The 20,773-nt window shown below is 39.6% G+C and overlaps 1 protein-coding gene across 2 annotated transcripts in view; it reads right to left on the minus strand.

Annotated features, from left to right (window-relative positions):
- The window catches only part of ITK (IL2 inducible T cell kinase), a 67,400-nt gene extending 50,830 nt beyond the window's left edge, over positions 1–16,570 (minus strand). The window contains exon 1 of one of the 2 annotated variants that reach the window (XM_024760143.1): positions 16,308–16,570. In XM_024760143.1, coding sequence (XP_024615911.1) covers positions 16,308–16,445 — 138 coding nt within the window. In that variant the 5' untranslated portion in view covers positions 16,446–16,570. The remainder of the gene's footprint in view (positions 1–16,307) is intronic. The other variant, XM_024760142.1, reaches the window with a different exon arrangement.
- Positions 16,571–20,773: the final 4,203 nt, after the last annotated feature.

A 20,773-nucleotide genomic window follows, 5' to 3' on the forward strand; every position in this document is an offset into this window, starting at 1 on the left:
CATACAAGCTCAACTCTGTGACTCCAGAGCCTGAGTGTTTAATGACTGCTTCATGGCTTTGCACCTGCCCTGACTTAAGGTAGGAGACTTTCATTCCCCAAACCCAACGCTGAATAATCAATTGCATGACCAATTTCTGTAAGCCGTGACCCAGTGGAGATTTGTTTCTGTCTCATTTGGTTGTGAAATGCTTATGTTGGATTTCAAAGCGGTAGCCCAGAGCTCCCTCTTCGCTCCTATAACATTGGTGCCTTGGCTGCTCAGCTAGTCCAGCAGATACATCAGTAAGAAGCTGTGTGTCGGTTACCCATGAAAGAGGACATCTCCACCCTTCTGAAAAACAGTAGAACTTCAGCCTTCTCCTCCAGTGAGGCTGAGTGAGAGAGAAACGGAACTTTCATATCAGGCAAACCCATGTCTGTCTGACCAGCTGTGCAACCTCAGGCAAATGTCTCAACTTCTCTGTTGCCTTGTTTTTTTTAAGTGGAAATAATAACTGTCCCTGAATCAGTGGGTTAACTTAGAGGATTTAAAAGATCTACATAAACCTACTAGCAAAAGAAAATCATTCAAATGGTAAACCACCCACCCAAGTGTTACTTCCTTTCCTTTCCTTCTCCAAATGCTGCCCAAAGATCAAGACCTCACTCTCTTGTCTTTATGTGTCCACATTTTCTTTCAGGTAAATATGTAACTGAGAACCACCATTTGGGAGGACAACATTAATATTTAACTGGTGATGCTGGTGATTTTGACATTCCGGAGTTATTTGTTTACTTTGCCAATTATTTGTAAAACCAGGGCAAAACCTTGAAAGGGGCCTGTTGCCTGGTCTTGCCATCTGTGTCACATTTGCTCTCATTTTAGCAAATGTGGGGACTTTAGCTCTCTGCTTCCCTTCCCCCTCACCCGTCAAAACTTCACCCAAATAGTCATTCACCTAAGATTTAACTTCCTGAGAGCTTAAGGTTTGATTTGTTTCACAGGAGTTTGGATTAGGACAGGTATTAGAGACTTAAACCTAGAGGGAGATTTGATAATCAAATTTCAAGCATCAAATGGGAGAGTGTTTTTCAAAGGGAAGCAGTATTTTTCAAAGGGGAGCGATGCGTTTAAGACTTTCTCGGGGACTTCCCTAGTGGCGCAGTGGTTAAGAATCCGCCTGCCAATGCAGGGAACACGGGTCCGAGCCCTGGTCTGGTAAGATCCCACATGCCGCGGAGCAACTAAGCCTGTGCGCCACAACTACTGAGCCTGCGCTCTAGAGCCCATGAGCCACAACTACTGAGCCTGTGTCCCACAGCTACTGAAGCCCGCGTGCCTAGAGCCCGTGCTCCACAATAAGAGAAGCCACCGCAATGAGAAGCTCGCGCACTGCAACTAGAGAAAGCCGCGCACAGCAACAAAGACCCAACACAGCCAAAAATAATAAAATAATAAAAAAAGGCTTTCTCGGATCACACTGTAAAAGGAGCCACATGCTGTTTTTATCAGTTTCTTTAAGATTAGGAAATACTTTTGATGATTTTAACCAGGCATTTTGAATATTTTGTTCATTGCTTCTTCTGTCGTGTGGTACAGCCAGCCATTGTACCAATCCGAAACGGCACAATGAAATCGAAATGAAAACTGATGTCATGTGAGGTGAAACTTCAGTGACTGACTTGGGGGCTGCTTTCGCCCACCCCTACCAGAATTCCGACTATCAGTTCTAAGATTGGTTTTAGGAGCTTTCCTGGATTCTAGTCCCATCCCCTCTGCAAAACATGCTGGAGGTAACCCACGAGTTCCCTCCCAGTCTCCCAATGCAGCTCTCTGTCTTTTGTGGCAAAGGGAACCCTCGTGCTGAAGGGGAGACAAGCAGAAATTCGGAACTTGGAAAAGTCATGGCTGGAATCCCTATGAGAACAAGTATTATTGGGCAAGTTGTCTCAGTTCTCTGGGCTTAGTTCTCTTAGGTCTTCTGAATCATTTAGTTCTTGGGGAGTAGGGATGCTGCTGACAGCTGCAACTCAGGGTTATAATGACCTGAGCTACTTGGTACCTGATAAAGATGTGATCTCAATGGAAACAGCAGCGTCTTCTAGAACACCAGTGTAATTTGTAATTAGCTGTTGCTGGTTCTTCCCTCTCCCAGTCCATGTTCACCTGGACCTACCCCCAGTAAACTTTCAAGTTCTGGGAAGATCTGGAGCTAAGGTAGCAGGTTTTGAGGCTCCTAGACTGACTTAAAGCCAGGAAACTATGATCCATCCCACACCTGCCTCCTTTTCTTTCCACAAGACCTTTCTGTCATGGCCGAACCAGAGTAAACTGGCTTTCCTCACCTCAGCTTTTCACACCTTGGTTTACGATGAGGCTGGTTGTGCTGTGGGGAAAACACTCAAGCTTCCCTTAAAGTCCACCATCTCATTAGTAGTAGCACCCTGACTACCTGAAAATAAAAGGATTTTACTCACCCTCTCCCCACCTCCCCACAAAAACAAACAAACAAACAAACAAAAAAAACAAGAAGAAAGAAAGAAAGAAAGAAAAGAAAAGAAACAGGACTATACTCTCATACAGTTTCCAGACTCAATTTGGGATCCTCTATTAAAATTATGCATGTGTTTTCTCACAAGAAGCTATTAAGAGCAGATACTCCTGGGAGTAGTTCTGGGGTTTGGGAGTAGGAAGTAGAGAGACTTTCTTTTCACCTCATATCCTTCTATACTGTTTCACTATTTTACCATGAACGTGTATTTCTTTTATTGTACTTAAAAGCAGTTAACTAAAATAAATAAATACATTTCCCTTATAGGATTTATCCTATGGAAACATTTGTTTAAAATATAAAGAAGTAGGAAAATCCTTGTGGCATTATTTATTACACTGAAAAGTCTAGAGAAACCTAAATACCCACCAATAGACAAACGGTCAGATTAGTTATGGTTCATCTGTCTTGTGACCACTCTGTAGCCATCAACAAAGAGTAAAGCTGGTCTATACGGAGGGGAAAAAAAATATATATATATATAAAATGTAAAAAGTAGGTTTAGAACAATAGGTGGAGCATCATCTCATTTTTGGGAAAAGAGATAATAAAATATATATTAATATGTTCAATAATCAAAGAAATACTACAGGAAGTAACACTGCTATACTGGTTCTCCCTTGTGGATGACACTATGGAAGACTTTTGCAGGGTAAGTTATATATTATTATAATATTTGAAGTTTTTGCCGTGAGCGTGTAAATTTACTAAGCAGAAAAATAAAAATACTATTTTAAAGCAGTCACGCATTTTAAAAACATCACACTGTAATATGGGTTTGGCAGATGACTATGGGAGAAGGCCAAGTGGTACACATCAAATGCTGGGTGTGCAAAATGACGCAGCTCTTTGCTTTTATAACCTCGTGACCCCTTTAGCAGTCAGTGGCAGCCAGGCAGCACCTGCCGCCTGCTCTTCTGTATCCATGGAGGTTCAAGTTCATGACATTTCCTCTCCTGCTCTCCTTGAGTGCTAGTCATTTTCTTTATAGATTAATAAACAGCTCTGTGTGCTTTTATGTGGTGTATTTGTCTTAGAGGTGATGCAACAATTCAGGAATAATTCCAGCCTAATTCTTCTTAGCAATGATATTAGTGATCTTAGCCTTGAAAAAGCATTGTTCGTTTAAATTTGCTTACAAAAGTGGGTAGAGAGAAAAGGACTTAATGTGGAAATTAAGAGCAAGAACCAAGTGGTACAGAGTAGACCCTGAAGGTGTCCTGCACATTTTCTCTCTCAGCATCTCTGGTCTTTGAATGCACTTTCAAAGCCCTCCTTCTTTCCGATATAGGGCATATTAGATTTCGAATGAGTTTGAAAGAATGTATTTTTGAATCTACCTTTCGAGCACTGGTGATTCAGTAGCCAAAGTATATAAATGGATAACAACTTCATTAGATTTCAGGAAATAACTCCTTGCACAGAGATGATGTTCAATTGATTATTTGTTACTTGGTTGATTGAGGGAACAGCAGGTAGGACCAAGTATGTAGCAAAAAGTAGTATTTGTGGACTCCATGACAAAACTCTTAATAGAAATGATTTGAAAAAGACATCTAGAATGATTGGCAAGTGGATAACAATTTTTTGACAACGTAGAGGTAAGTTAAAACTAGCCTGCCCAAAGGTTTTAGCTAATAGATAAAGAGCTCCTACAAATTATTAAGGTAGATACTAACAACATTGTAGAAAGATGGGCAAAAGGGATCTAAACTGCTCTTAAACATATGAAAAGATGCTCAGTGACTATAAAGTAGACGTGTAAATAAATTTTACCGAACGGTCAGATTAGTTATGGTTCATCTGTCTTGTGACCACTCTGTAGCCATCAACAAAGAGTAAAGCTGGTCTATACGGAGGGGAAAAAAATATATATATATATATAAAATGTAAAAAGTAGGTTTAGAACAATAGGTGGAGCATCATCTCATTTTTGGGAAAAGAGATAATAAAATATATATTAATATGTTCAATAATCAAAGAAATACTACAGGAAGTAACACTGCTATACTGGTTCTCCCTTGTGGATGACACTATGGAAGACTTTTGCAGGGTAAGTTATATATTATTATAATATTTGAAGTTTTTGCCGTGAGCGTGTAAATTTACTAAGCAGAAAAATAAAAATACTATTTTAAAGCAGTCACGCATTTTAAAAACATCACACTGTAATATGGGTTTGGCAGATGACTATGGGAGAAGGCCAAGTGGTACACATCAAATGCTGGGTGTGCAAAATGACGCAGCTCTTTGCTTTTATAACCTCGTGACCCCTTTAGCAGTCAGTGGCAGCCAGGCAGCACCTGCCGCCTGCTCTTCTGTATCCATGGAGGTTCAAGTTCATGACATTTCCTCTCCTGCTCTCCTTGAGTGCTAGTCATTTTCTTTATAGATTAATAAACAGCTCTGTGTGCTTTTATGTGGTGTATTTGTCTTAGAGGTGATGCAACAATTCAGGAATAATTCCAGCCTAATTCTTCTTAGCAATGATATTAGTGATCTTAGCCTTGAAAAAGCATTGTTCGTTTAAATTTGCTTACAAAAGTGGGTAGAGAGAAAAGGACTTAATGTGGAAATTAAGAGCAAGAACCAAGTGGTACAGAGTAGACCCTGAAGGTGTCCTGCACATTTTCTCTCTCAGCATCTCTGGTCTTTGAATGCACTTTCAAAGCCCTCCTTCTTTCCGATATAGGGCATATTAGATTTCGAATGAGTTTGAAAGAATGTATTTTTGAATCTACCTTTCGAGCACTGGTGATTCAGTAGCCAAAGTATATAAATGGATAACAACTTCATTAGATTTCAGGAAATAACTCCTTGCACAGAGATGATGTTCAATTGATTATTTGTTACTTGGTTGATTGAGGGAACAGCAGGTAGGACCAAGTATGTAGCAAAAAGTAGTATTTGTGGACTCCATGACAAAACTCTTAATAGAAATGATTTGAAAAAGACATCTAGAATGATTGGCAAGTGGATAACAATTTTTTGACAACTTAGAGGTAAGTTAAAACTAGCCTGCCCAAAGGTTTTAGCTAATAGATAAAGAGCTCCTACAAATTATTAAGGTAGATACTAACAACATTGTAGAAAGATGGGCAAAAGGGATCTAAACTGCTCTTAAACATATGAAAAGATGCTCAGTGACTATAAAGTAGACGTGTAAATAAATTTTACCGATATACCATTTTTTAAGTCTATCAGACTTGCAAAGATCAAAACATATGATAATACTGTTGGTGAGGTTGTGAGAAAACAAGAATTTTACACGTGGCCCTGGAGAATGTTGATTGGTACAACTTCCGTGGAGAATAATTAGGTCATGTTCAGCAAAATAACAGATGCAAATATCCTTTGACACAGCAATCCCACTTCTAGAAATGTTTTCTATAGGCCACAGCTTCCCAGCCTTGGCACTATTAACATTGTGGGCTGAATAATTCTTTGTTGTGAGTTTGTCCTGTGCATTGTAGGATACTTAACATTCTGGCTCTACCCATCAAAGCCAATAGCACCCCCTTCCCCAGTTATGACAACCAAAAATTTCCAGACATTGCCAATGGTGGGCAATATTGCCCCTGGTTGAGACATATTCATACATATAGAAAGTGAGATACCTATAAGGTTATTCATTCCTCATTGTTTGTAATGACAAAAAAATTGGAAACAGACTAAATGTCCATCAAGATAGTTTTTTTATCCATACAACAACATATTATGCAACCCCCCCCAAAAAAAAGAATAAAGAAGCCCCTCGCATATCAGTATGGATTGATCTTCAAGAAGTATTGCTAATCAACCAAAAGAAAAGTTAGGAAGTGTATGTAGCATATGCTACCATTGTATAAAAAGGAGGGAAAGAAGAAAGTTTATTTGTATTTATGTATATATGCATAAAGAATCATTGGAAGAGCTGATAAGTTGATTATGTTGGTTGCTTTCAGGCAAGGAAGCAGTGTGGGATCAAACTACAAGGAATCCCTAATCCTAAGGTAAGTTGTTGCTTTTGTACTTACAGCTGCTATTGTGACCTTGGGCAAATTGCTTAACTTCTCTGTGTCTCGATTGCTTCCTCTCTAAAACAGAATTTGACTTTTATCTTCTTCAAAGAATTGTGAGGATAAATGAGAAAAATCCATGGGAACGTGTTCAGTCCTCTCCTTGTGGTTTGGGTTCATGCATGGATTTTGATAACATGGTTTTTTATCAGTCATACAGTTATTAACCTTCTCTTAGCTGTATTACTTCCTGGAAAGATTTCCATATTTAACTAATCTCCATGTCTATTTGTGAATTCCTGATATCACTGGCAGTGAGAGACAATCACATAGTTTCCACTTCTTTTGAGCTGGTGGGGTCTTTAGAGATCATTCAATCCATCTTTTTATGTTAGAGATGAGGTTTCCAGGTGAAATGACTTTCTAAACTAGCTGTTATCTTTTCATTTCTACTATTCAATTTACAGCCTGGGGAGACCGGGGTCATAGAATTGGAAGCACCTTGGTGATTATTGCAGGTCAAGGGTAAGGCCAAGAGTGTAGGGTTCTGGGCAGCCTCCTTGTTCTCTCTTCAACTAGAACACTTCTTCTTCTGTTTCACATATGGGAATGGGAATGACACGTGTAATTTTATACTAAAAGGGGGCTCCAGGCTTTAAAAAGTTGGAAAACTTTGATCTAGTCCAATCCCTTGATAGTATGAACAAGAAAACCAAATCCCAGATAGAAGAAGGACTTGACCAAGGTCACCCAGATTAATCAGTACCAGGTCCCCATTCTGTTAAGCTGCTGTGCTGTTGCTTTCTCACCTTATCTCACTTTTCTAGAATTACAGAATTACAGTCTGCTTGAGACTTTCAGCCCCTGAGGCCCCATCTAAAGTTAGAGCTAACCTCTACAGAGCAGTCAAAAATGGCTTATGTCATACCTTTCTGTATTTCATTTGCTTCTTGATAAAGAGTCTTGATGATCTAACCCAAAGAGCTCATTCACGTGAACCTTTCAGACCCCCTAAGGTGATCATCTAGGGAGACGAATATTTTGCAGAGTAGGAGGCTTTTTGGCACCCCTTCAATCCTACTATGTAGGGTTGGTTCATCTACATATACACAAGACTGATTTTAAATCAAATTATCTTGCCCATGTATAAAATATTATATTTTTGACCTTTCTCTCACTATACCATTTAAAACCTATCAAAATAGTATTAGATATTTGAAGATCACCACAACAATGGGATTCTTTTGTTTTCTTATTAGTTTCTTCTTAGAAACATAATCTTCTCCAATGATTCTGGTAACTATTGGTGGCCCCATGCATTGCTTCAATCTCTTTGGAAGATTATGTAGCAACAAACGGTAGAGATCAGAAAATGCTATCCCGTGACACAGTTATCCCACATAACTCTATCCTAAAGAGCCGATTTTAAAAAGCAGAAAGTTCTATATTAGGTATACTGTTATTTTTCAGCATTTTCACTACACCTGAAAACAACCTGAATGTCAAACAATACATGATAGATAAGTTCGTCGATGTGTTCGGTACAGAAAACAGATAAGTACATCTCTGACATGAACCACTCGATTATTTAAAAAATCATATATTTGAGAAAATGATTACTTTGGAGGCCATGAATGGAAATGTATCTACAAAAGAATAATGGAAAAAGAATAAATGGGAAAATATAAAATTGTCATGCATTATGATTATAACTACACAAAATTTATGTCTGCATGAGAGTAAAGATCATTCTCACAGAGCCAGTAAATTGATGTTTTTAGACCAAAGGGTTTTGGAGAACAATTGGGTGTAATTGTTCCATTAATTTTTTTAACAGTATGGAGGTGTGAAGGTTCGCTGCTCTGTCTCTGGAGATTAATTGTGGATTTAACTGGATTCTAACTTGTTTTCAGTCTTTGCTGTTAAAGGCCACCGGAGCTCAGTGTGAGTCTGAGGTCCTCAGTGTTGGTACACCAGGTGCTTTTCCACCAAAACGTGGAGTAGGATGAGTCTAGACCAAGTATCCCCGGAAGAGGGATGCTGTAAGATATAAGAAAGGGGCTCTTGAACTCTGTGTGTTCAATTGTCTGTCCCTAACACAGGCCAAGGCTTTTTCTACCTTGAGGCTTTGTATTGGCAGTTCCTTTTGCCTGGAATGCTCTCCTCCATTTCTTAACTTGACCGTCTTTCTCATCCTTCAAGTTTTACCCTGGATAGAAATTTCTTCTCTGACCACTCTTCCCACTCAGCCTCAGCAACTGCTTAGTTTTTCCATAGAACCTACAGCAGTCTGTATCTGCTCTATATATTTATATACTTGCTTGTTGTCTGTTTCCCCCACTAGTATGTAAGCATGAGGTCAGGCACCTTGTCTCTATTACTTACCACTGTATTCCTAGTCTCTAACATGACACCCTGCACATAGTAGGTGCTCAGGAAATTTTGCTGAACAAATGAGTAAATCTATATATATCAGAATAGAAACAGTTCCCTGATACAGTGTTAGGTTAATAATAATAATAGTAATAAAGCTTTGGCACAAATACATGTCATTTTAGAGAGAAAAGTCTTGTATTTGAATTTTTTATAATATGCAGGTATAATTCTGTGACTTTTGAATATCAAAAAAAGGAAAATATAATGAGAAGTCTACTTATAAATAACTCTAGGTTAGTGGGAATTATATGGCGACATAAGAGTTTGGATCAGGTTCTTATTCCATTAAAATACTGACAATTTTCACTGAATTTCAAGGAACTGAATTTTCTGTGCATGGGAAACCATGTCAGACCTTCCATTCCCTCCTCTGGATCACTTAAAGTGAGGCTCCTGGGTCTTGTGAAGGCAAACCCAGACGAACCTCTCAATGAAAATTAGGTCCTGGAAGATATACTATTTTCTGTAGGCCTAAAAACTCATTGATGAGTGGAAGAATTTACTACTAGTTAGTTAGGGAAATGGGGGGATGAGGACTACTATTTGGGCCTTGAAAATATGAGAAGAGCTTTAAACTCGTTTTCCATAGGGTCCATTTCTGAGTTTGAGATAAAGATATCATATATTACATGAACCTCATGGTTTAAGAAACTGAGCTCTTGTGCTTTCCAGTGAAACCTTTCTTCCAGACTGAGTCAGGAACTAAGCCCTCACATTTATGGTCTTACCCTGTGGCCTATTTTTACTGCAGAAACTGATTAATGGATGTACTAGACCCTGAGCAGTAGGAATTGAATCTAATTTTAACTTGGGAGTATTTGCCTCTAAAACAAGACTTCTCTATCCAATGGCTATCTCCATAAAACATCAACATCACATCAGACAAGCAAAAATCAATTCACAAAGAAATGCCATTAATGCAGACATCAAAACCGCACATTCTTGGCTTTGAGTGGCCTGAACTGCAAAGTACTTTGCTTTGGAGTCTTTTCTTTGCCTGGTTAGGCAAGGCCCACATCTTTAGCTCCCAGATACTCTTCTGAATTCAATTTGAGTTATGTGACCTTCATTCATTCCCTGGATATTTACTGACCACCTACTACATGCCCAGCACCGTACTAGAGGTTACAGGGATGAGCGAGGCAGTCAGTCGCTCATGGAAGTGACCTTCCAGTGGACGTATGACAGAAAATGAACAGGGAAGCACATCAATAAACCCAATAAATAAGTGCAGATATTGATTACTGAAGTGTCTATGGACTTTAAAAGAAAAGAAAAAGAAACAGGATTCTGGGAAAATACTTGAAGTGATGGGAAACAATAAAGAACCAACCCTACAAAAATCTGGGTTGTTGCAGACAGTGGGAACAGCTAATGCAAAGACCCTGCCCTTGCAGGACCTAAAAGTGAGCGGCCCCTTAAGTGTATCTCACCCTAGTCCTGCTCCTGTACAGAGGCCCTAGCAGGGGGCATGGCTTGGAGTGTTCAAGGTTCAGAAAGAAGTCAGATATGATGGATGAAGGGATCAGAATAAATGAATCTGAAAGGCAGGTAGGGACCATGGGTGAAGAGTCTTGTAGGCCATAGTTGAGGATTAACTTAAATACTCTAAACAGTCACGGAGGGCTTTACAGTAGGGCATAATATCTGATTTCTCATTTTAAAAGTCTATTCTAGGTGTTGCATGGATAGTCGATTGTAGGAAGCCTTGAGTGTCAGTGGGAGCTGAGCTGGAAGGCAACTGAGTCACGTAGGAATGAAGTGGAGAGAGATCACGAGTGGTGAAAGTCTCAAGCAAAAATGCTCGGGTAGCTCTGAGAATGCTATCTACCAAGGGTTTAGCTGTAAAAGGGAAGGAAGGAAGGGTAAGACAGGGTGGAGGGTAAAAGAGAACAGAGTTGCTTGGTTCTTTTAAAAAGAGTTGGGAGGGGGGACGGACTGGCCTACCTGCTGGTTTCTACGTGTGTCTCTGACCTAAATCTTAAGACTCCAACCTCCTGAATTCTCACGGCTAGCCATGATCTGCTGCCTCCAGGGAGTCCTAATTACTTACTCCTGCACCCAGGAATCTCCTGTTTGAAGTCCTTTATCACTTGCTTTGTTCTGAACTCTTTTGGTGTTGAGCCTTGTTCTGTTAGGGGTACCTGTGTGTAACTCTAACCTCTCCAACTGTATCTACACATTCCTCCTTCCCTTCTTTTCTTTCTTTCGCAAATAATGAGTGAATAATATGTACCAGGCACTGTGGTAGACCCTGATGATGCCGTCTTTAGCAAATTGGGCACCAGCCCTTGTAAAGCTTCCAGTCTAATGGAGGGGAATGACATCAGTACAATAATCACATTAATAACTAGCTCTTTGGCATGCACTTTGAAGAAGCGTATGTGCCACTGTATCAGAGCGTAACAAGAGGAGATGACCTAGGCTAGGGAAATGAAGGAAGTCTTCCCCAAGCAAGTGACCTTCAAAATGGGGGGTCTTAAAGTTGAAGAAAATCTTATGTGTTTGGAGCTCAGTGAGATGGGAGGAAAAGGAGCATGAACTGAAATGGAGGAGACCGTGGGATAGATTTTGGCGTCCACTCTCAGGGTAAAGGGAGAACCACTGAAGGGACATGCCAGCTTCTGATGAGGGTCATCAGGACATGATCACAGTCACCATGTGAAAAGCTCACACTGGCTACTGTGTGGGGAATGGAGTGGTGGGGGGGGCGGCGGAATGGGTGCAGGGAGACCATTATGAAATGGTAGCAATCCCAGGTGAGAGATGCTGGCAGCTTCCACGAGGAAGGTGACTCTAGGAAATGGAGAGAAATGGACAGATCCTAGAGGAACTTTCAGTGCTAAAATTTGGACACATGGTGGAGGCTCCCAGAAGTGAATGGAGACAAAGATTTGTCCTGGAGTATATGTGGAAATGATAGAACTCATAACACATTTCATTGCAGAAGACCTATGTGGCATGGTTGCTGATTTTCAGGACTGCCCTTTACATGGAGGGCTCTAGAGCCAGAAGGCATTACGTACTTTGTAATAACCCAGTGGAATCGCCAATTGCCTATGAGCAGCAACTGTTAATAGTAATAAGAACTGTTTGACAGGGAGGCTGTGTTGGCTCTGGAGACATAAAGGAGTTATTTAAATTCTCTTTGCCTCAGTTACATGCTCTGTAAACTGGGGTAATGATAGTTCCTAACTTACAGGGTAGGTGTAAGGATTAGATGAAATAATTCATTTAGCACACATAGTAAATGACTGACACATAGTAAGTACTTGGTAAATATTAGTTACTATAATTATTAGAATAATGGTGACATTCATTTCATTAAAAAAAATAAAGAAGGAATGTTTGATCATTTTAAAACATGTAAATAGCTTTATAGAGGGTCACACAGCCTTCAGCAACCTTTGCAAAGCCACACAGCTCTTAAGTGGTAGAGCTGCTCTTTGACCCAAATCCATTGACACCAGAAGCTGTGTTTTTGACCACTATGCAATAATGTTGCCAAAAACAAGGAAAGGGGATCCTCTTCCCACCTGCCATCTTTAATTTAGGAAGCATGCATATTATAACAGATGTTTCTGCTGCTAGATCAGACTTTGACTAAAGGGAAATATCCATGAAGAGTGGTGGCCCTATCCAGAAAATGACTAGAATGGTGATCTTGACTGTTTCTCCTGTCCTGTGTAAGTGGTAATGGCTCCCATGCTATGGTGACCATGGAAAACTTGTTTCCTAAGGTGCAAAGAGTCATTAAAATAGGGAAACCTTTCCATTTCTCCTTAGGGCCTTTCAGAAGATCAAGATGGTCCTATTAGTACCAAGCTTATAGCATACTTTTCTCATGAAATACTCAGCATTGAGTAGTGTTGGGGTCCTTACTCTACAAATAGGAAACAGAGGCTTAAAGAGGTTAAATGTCTTGCCTGAGATCCCACAACTAGAAAGTGATAGAAGCAGCATTTGAATCCAGCTGTAGCAGACTATTCTGGCCTCACCATTCTGTGACACTTGTCTCCCATCTGTGCTGTGCTGCCCCTCCCATCTCATGCTTACTCAAAGTGCCTGAGGTCCCCGCCCCCCCATTTCTCTCTTTTACCCCTAAAAAGGATCTGATATCAGTCCTGTACAACTAAACACGTTGTTCAGCAGGTCACTACCTCTCCAGAGTTTATTTTTATTTAAGCCTGCCCCCGCCAGTGGTGTGCTGGAGCCTGCTTATGTTGGCCCACATAAGAGCTGATTGCTACATTTTCAGGAGTTCTGTGAGCCAGTAGACTTTACATTGGTAGTTTGACATTGGTCATGATGGGAGTATTTACTGTACAGAAATTGGCAAACACCACAAACAAAGGCTCTCCCATATTCTCTACTGCCATTACCACTACAATGATTGTTAGACATTTACCAGCATACCACTGGGCCCTCATCTTTCCTTGTCCTTTGTTAAAGAATGTCTGGCAACAAGGATCACTTTGCTGAGAAATTGGCAGGCACGGGGAGTGTCTGAAATCACGCCTGGTGGCCAGTCACCACCTGACAGCTCCATGCTTCTCTCTGGCCCACTGCTCCAGCATGACAAAGCAGCTTCCCGGCCCCAAGGAAAACACGTGCACATCTCAATACTTTGAACAGGCTCTGACATCAGATCTAAATCCATGTTAAAATAAAAGGCTCAGTCAGTATGTATTATAATGACAATAGGCATGGAAATTTGAAATTAGAAAAAAGCAGACTTATTTTGCAGAGCTACAGTATTTGTTCCTGAATATGTAAAGGATTATTTTTATATGATATCATAAATCCACAGAACTTTAGAGCTGCAATGAACATAATTTTACAAATGAGAAAAGATAAAAAGAAGCTGAGACCCTGAGAGGGGAAATGTTGGCCCAACATCACGCATCTCATGATGCATGTATGTCTCTACCCACACAGTTATATTTAGTCACAGAATAGAGGGAATCCAGAACCCTGATGTTAGCCACACTTTGAAGAATCCTTGAGTGTTTCCCTTCATTTGAAAATGATTATGTTATGCCACCCTGCCAGCTCCTTCACAGATATAATGGTGATACAAATAATAGCTAATTTTTACTAGGTGCTTACTAGGTGACAGGACTTATGTTAAGTGCTTTATATATTAAGTTGAACTATGTATATGAAATTGCCAACATTTGATCTTTTTTTGATCTATCAAATGGTAATTTCTAATAGGTCAATCTAAATATATTCTCTCTAAATATTCACCATTTTCCCATGAAGTGAATACTATTATCACACCCATTTTACAGATGACAAGACTGAAGCTTTAATTTAAAAATAAATTTAAAAAAGCTTTCTTCCCACAAGTGTTATTCTTATTTATGGGCAATGAACAAAGTACTCTTGTGTGCAAATCGATGGCCCTAAGCAATGGAATGTACATAGAACATGAACAATAATACCTGACATATCTTGCCTTTCTCAGTGACCTTGGAAAATTTTCTAATCAATAAATTTCTGTGATATTTAAAGAAATGCTTTTTAAAATGTTATTTATGATTATAAAGCATAGACATTAGAAAATAAGAAATTTGATGTCTGTGCGTTATATATCGGCTGTATCTCACGTGGAAATGTTAGAAACTATAGCTCAGGGCTCCCCAGAATGAATTAATTGTCCTAGAATTTTCATAATACTTGAATGAAGAAGCTGAGTTATTTTACAACATTGTCTACATGCAGATTATAACCAACAAAATTCTGAATCAAGACCATTTGGTTGTATGTCTATCTGCAAATAATATTGTACAGAATTCACAACCAAACAGTTCAAAACAAGCAGTTACACTCAGAAATGATCAGTACTATGTACATGGGATGATGCTATGTCAAGTGATGAGTCAGGAAAGAAAATTAGTGAAAACTGTAAAATGGGCTTTGAAAAAAATATTTAAACATATATGACTACTCTTCAAATATGAAACCAGAACTTCTAATGTCCCATTCACAATAGAAAAAAAATTGACTGATACCATGTGATTAATCAACTCTAAATGATGAATTCTCCAAGTTGAAAACTTGGCTATTGGCCCTCCATTAAGTTAGTCAACAAATATTTATTAAATATCTACCACAGGGGCCTTGCGCATAAGTAAGTCCATATTATTCCCAATTGATTGGCTGATTATTATCAGTAAGCATCTGCTTAAGATGAGCATGTCTTTTCACCTCTAAAAAAGAGGCAGTATTATTTCGCCTGCAACTTAGAAGTCTAGGAATCCATAGGCTCCATACCCGGCCTGGCCTCTTTCAAGTCTCCATCTCATTGAACACTTCAAAGCCTGGCTCTCAAAAGACCCCAAACTCATGCCTACACCTACTAAGTCGGACCCCAGCCAAGAATCAGAGTGCCTTTGTCTCTAAGGGACCATCAAGCACCAACGTTATTTCCCCTACCTCCTTGATGATGGAAAAATAATATAATGATATAGTAAGGAGGCAAACGTGCTTTGAAAAATTGCTGAAAAGGGCTATACAAGTGCTACTTCATAGAAACAAGGAAAGAAGAAAGGAATGTTGTAGGTGGTATTTCCAGTCCTTTCATTTTATAAAGAATGAACCTGATGCAGAAGGTAGAGACATTTGCCCAGGCTAACTCACCTAGAGAGAAGTAGAGTTTGGTCTCCTGACCCCTCTTCCAGTGCTTTTTGTACCAAACTACACTGTTATGCTTATTCGCGTTGCCCTTATTATTATTGATGTTATGGAATAGAAGATTATCTTTAGATATATAAACACTGACTTAGCTAAGCAGCTGTAATCTTCTAGATAAGAACTACTGTTCTATACTGCATAACGTTTTGTGCGTGATAGTCTCCTGGGAAGTTCTCCTAGGGATGAAGAGGTTTACCACTGGGCTTTGCAAATTCTAGACAATTAAATGCCCAAGGACCATTGTTCCCTATGTCAGGTGAGTGATGACCATTGAGACAATTAAAACTGAAACCATAAAAATGTTGACATGGGACACATCACTTAACCCTTCCGTTTGCCACATAAAATATTATAATTTAAAAGTCAGACTTAACCTTGCAGGGGAAAGATAAGCTAATGAATAATAAACTTACTCTTTTACAGTTTTTAGAACTGAAATCACCTAATACAGTTAACCCATCTCTTGACTTTTCTCCATGCTCTCTTCCCATTGCTCTTACTGTACTTTTTAGGTTGTTATAACAAGTACATCTATCTGTGTTTTCTGTGTTCTTATTTTATTCTCTGTATATCTTCATGAGTCAGCCCGGTCTAACTATAAAATACTGTTTTAAAAAGGACAAAACAAAGTGCTCACATACCCCATGACGGTCCTCAAAGTATGCCAGGCTGGTTTTGGTTAAAACAAAGAATCGAACTTTAAAGTTCGAAGGAGAAGTTCTTCTCTTTTGTTGGGATTTCTTGATGAGTTGTTCTTCCAGGAGGATAAAGTTGTTCATGATCCAGTCCTTGAAAAGTGATGCACCTTGGGCATCACCCTTCAGCACAACCAGAGGAAACAGCTTCAGGGCAAGGAATGAGTTGGAGAGGCAGTTGATCTTCAGAGAGTTGTTCAAAGGCAACTTGCCTCCAATGTTATCTCTCTACCAACATTCAGTCAACATTGCAGAGCTTCCCTTCTGATGTCAAAGCCCACAACCACATCCTTTCAAAATTCAGAAAACTATGAAGCATAGGTAGAAATTATACATACCCTTTGCTGTACGGTTTAGAAATGATATTTGAAGAACCTCAGACTCAAAATGATATGACGGATTAGAGTTTAATCTTCATAGTTCCTGCTTTAGCCCGTCTAACAGTTAAGGCATGTAGCACAAAGGATAGAAACGTGGACTTTGGGGTCAATGGACAATAGTTTGTGTGTTAGTTTTCTGTTGGCTGCTGGAACAAATTATCCCAAGTTTAGATGCTTCACGAATTTATTATCTTACAGTTCTGTAGTTCAGCAATGCAAAATGGGCCTCACTGGGCTAAAATGTCAGCAGGGCTGTGATCCTTTCTGGATCTCTAGGGTAGAATCTGTTTCCTTGCCCTTTCCAGCTTCTAGGACTACCCGCATGCCTTGACCCTCAGCCCTCTTCCTCCATCTTCAAAGCCTACAACAGCAGGTCAAATTCTCTCATCTTATACAACTGTAACCTCTTCTTCTGCCTCCCTCTTCCATGTTTAAGATTCCTTAAGATTACACTGGGCTTGCCTGGATAATCTAAAATAATCTCCCTATTTTAAGATCTGTTTATTAGCAACCTTAATTCCATATTCTACCTTAATTCCCCTTTGTCATGTAAGCGAACACATGCACAGGTTCTAGTGATTAGGACGAGGACATCTTTACCTACCACAGGTTGACTTCTGGCTCCACCAGCTAACTAACTGTGAGACTATAAGCAAATTACTCAAGAGCTCTGAGCCTCAGCTTTTTTACCTGTGAAGGGGAATAATGGTGTCCCTACATGTGGGGCTACTCTCCGGCTTCCTTGCCAGTCTCATCTCATACCTCTCTGCTCACACATTTTCACTTTAAGCCCTCATGCGTGCTTCTCATGCTGCTTTGAACAGCTGCTCCCTTTGCCTGAAAACATCTTCTCTCCCCACTTTGCCTGCTTTAACTCTAAGTTATACTGCTAGTCTCAGCCATGTCACTTCCTCAGGGAAGCCTTCCTGGCTTTACTAAGTCAAATCCGCCAATTATATATGTAGAGGGCACCTTATGACATACCCCTTATGACAATTGTCATTGTACTTTTGGAAGGGTGATTTTTGGATTAATGTTTGTCTCCCCCACTAGTCTGGAAGCTCCGTAATGGTAAGGAGGAGTATGTGTGGTTTTGCTCACCATTACATACTCAGCAGCCATCATGGTGCCTGGCACATTAAAGGGATGTTTAGAAAAATGTGTTGAATGAGTAATCACCAAACTGGGTTGGACAATTATAAGAGACAATGGGCATAAAACACTTAAGAGAAATATATTAAAGTTTATTATTTTGTTAAATTTAAATAAAAGCCCATAGTAGTTTGTCTGTGCTACAGAGAAATGATTGCTTTTCCATCGCAAAACATAGTGGAAGAGCAGAAAATAAGTAAATCCTTCAGAATGGCATAATAAATTATACATGAGCTCTGAAGACAGACAAAATTACATTGGAATCCCAGCTCTGTCACTTACTAAGCTGTTTCTTTGAGTGAGCTACTTTCCCTCGCTGATCCTTGGTCTCTGTGAGGGTCCTTTCGAAGACAATCCCATAAGCTCTCTGAGTGGTGGATGCTAGTCATGTATCTGGCCTTAGAATTAAGGTATAAAGTATCATGAGTCCTACTTCTAGCATGAAGTAAATAACCAAGAAATCTCAGTGTAAGGAGAGATGGCATATGCCAGACAGGGATAAATAATGAAACAGAACAATCATTATTGCTGTATAGGAGTGCAATGATCTAGAATTTATTTTTTTCATGTGAGTTACCAGACTACAGCTTAATTTTGTCTCATATATTGGATGCCCCAGCATAATCAAGACACTCAAGATTGTTGGGGAGGGAATACTTTAAATGGTTTCCCCACCTCCATTCTGAGATTTTAAGATATATGTGTGGAAATACACTGCCCAAAAGAGGTAGTATTTCTTTTCTCTCCTGAATATGGACTTGAGACAGGGATTGCTATTTTCTCCAAGTATCTGTTCTCCCCTTCGTCCCAGGTAACAGACTCCCTGAAGGTTATCTGGGCATCTGGCCAGCCAGAATAAAGATTACAGTTTTCAGTCATGTTAACTGTATTCTAGCTAATTGAACAGGGCAGAAGTTGTGAGCACAACTTCAAGGAAATGTCCTTAATGGCAGTCATCATACCCTTTTCATTCTCTTTTTCCTCCTTCCTGCTAACTAAAATGTGAATGTGAAAGTTGGAGCTAGAGCAGCTATCTTACACCTTGAAATAGAAATTGCATGTTGAGGTCAGTGGAGCATAAAATAGAAAGGTTCTGGGGTCCTGATGACCTTGGATCCTCCTTGCAGCCTGGGAGCACTTTTTCTTTAATGTAAAAAGAAATAAAATTTTATTTTCTAAGCCCCTGTTATTTTGAGGTTCTGTCACAAACAGTAAACCTAAGTTTAACTAATACAGTGCATTTTCAAACTAGACTGTAAAGTCCTTTGAGAAGGGTAGATTTATACCTGGCTTGTTCAGGTTGAAAGATTTACGGACTTCACAAAGTATTCTCATGTGGGAAAGCAAAATGTCATCAGTAGCTGTTGTAATAGGAGCCTTTCCTTTGCCAAATCTCCATGGAGTGTAATTATAAGTAATTTTATTCTCTCTCTCTCATAGCACCTTCAAACCCACTCGCTGGGATTGGTTTTTGTCCTCACCTAAACATAACCTTAAGAGACCCAATATTCTCCCCATCACTCTTAGGAAAACATGTGTAAAAATAAGCCCTTTGTTTTGTTTTAAAGTCCTATTGGGAATTCCCTGGTGGCACAGTGGTTAAGAATCTGCCTGCCAACGCAGGGGACACAGATTCAATCCCTGGTCCAGGAAGATCCCACATGCCGTGAAGCAACTAAGCCCGTGAGCCACAACTACTGAGCCTGTGTGCCACAACTATTGAAGCCCATGCACCCTAGAGCCCACACACTGCAACTACTGAGCCCACACGCCGCAACTACTGAAGCCCACGCGCTCTAGGGCCTGTGTGCCGCAACTACTGAGCCTGCACATCTAGAGCCTGTGCTCCGCAACAAGAGAAGCCACCGCCATGAGAAGCCTGCGCACCACAACGAAAAGTCGCCCCCTCTCACTGCAACTAGAGAAAGCCCACGCACAGCAATGAAGACCCAGTGCAGCCAAAAATAATAAATAAAACATTGGAAAAAAATTCTAAAAAAAACCCAAAGAAAAACAAAAAATACCTATTGATAAATTTTGGAGGATGCTGGAAAACCAATTTATTATTCTGTAAACTGCAAAACAAAGGGAAAGAATAAAATATATTTCCTATTTTTCCTGAAGAGCCGTATCTCAGTTTAGTAATCAAATATTTAATGAAGGAGAGTCCTTCTTTACAGAAGAATTCCAATGAATAAATTAAGGAGTGATAGAATATCACCATTTTGCAATCCTAATAATGCATAATGGTTTTAGGCAATGCTCGTCAATGGTTGCTATAATCATTACATGAAGAGCCAGTAGGAAAATCTATAATTTATTTATTAGACTGATAGCATTGTAACACATTGATCAATCTTAACAGCAGGAAAAGAGAGACAATCAGACATTATGTATTTCCTGAAGTGATGCAATAGGAAGTACACAGAAACCTTGCCAAAAGAAAAAAAAATCAAACAATCTCATCCAACCTCTAGATCTAAATTCAAGCTTGCAGGAAATACAAGAGATAAAGGAACATGACAAACGACAGCATGGAGACAAGTTCAGAATACAGTGGACCCTCTGTATCTGCAGGCTCTGCATCTGTGGATTCAACCAACTGTGGGTTAAAAAAATTCCAGAAAGTTCCAAAAAGCAAAACTTGAATTTACTGTGCACCAGAAACTATTTACATAGCACTTACAGTATATTTACAACTATTTATATAGCTTTTATATTGTATTGGGTATTATAAGAAATCTAGAGATGTTTGAAAGTTTACAGGAGGATATGTGTAAGTTATATACAAATACTATGCCATTTTCTATAAGGGACTAGAGCATTTTGTATTTGGGGGGTCCTGGAACAAATCCACCATGGACACCTCGGATCTGTACC

The sequence above is a fragment of the Neophocaena asiaeorientalis genome, unplaced genomic scaffold (genome assembly GCF_003031525.2).
Source record: "Neophocaena asiaeorientalis asiaeorientalis breed wild unplaced genomic scaffold, Neophocaena_asiaeorientalis_V1.1 scaffold336, whole genome shotgun sequence".
NCBI classification, from domain to species: Eukaryota; Metazoa; Chordata; class Mammalia; order Artiodactyla; family Phocoenidae; genus Neophocaena; species Neophocaena asiaeorientalis.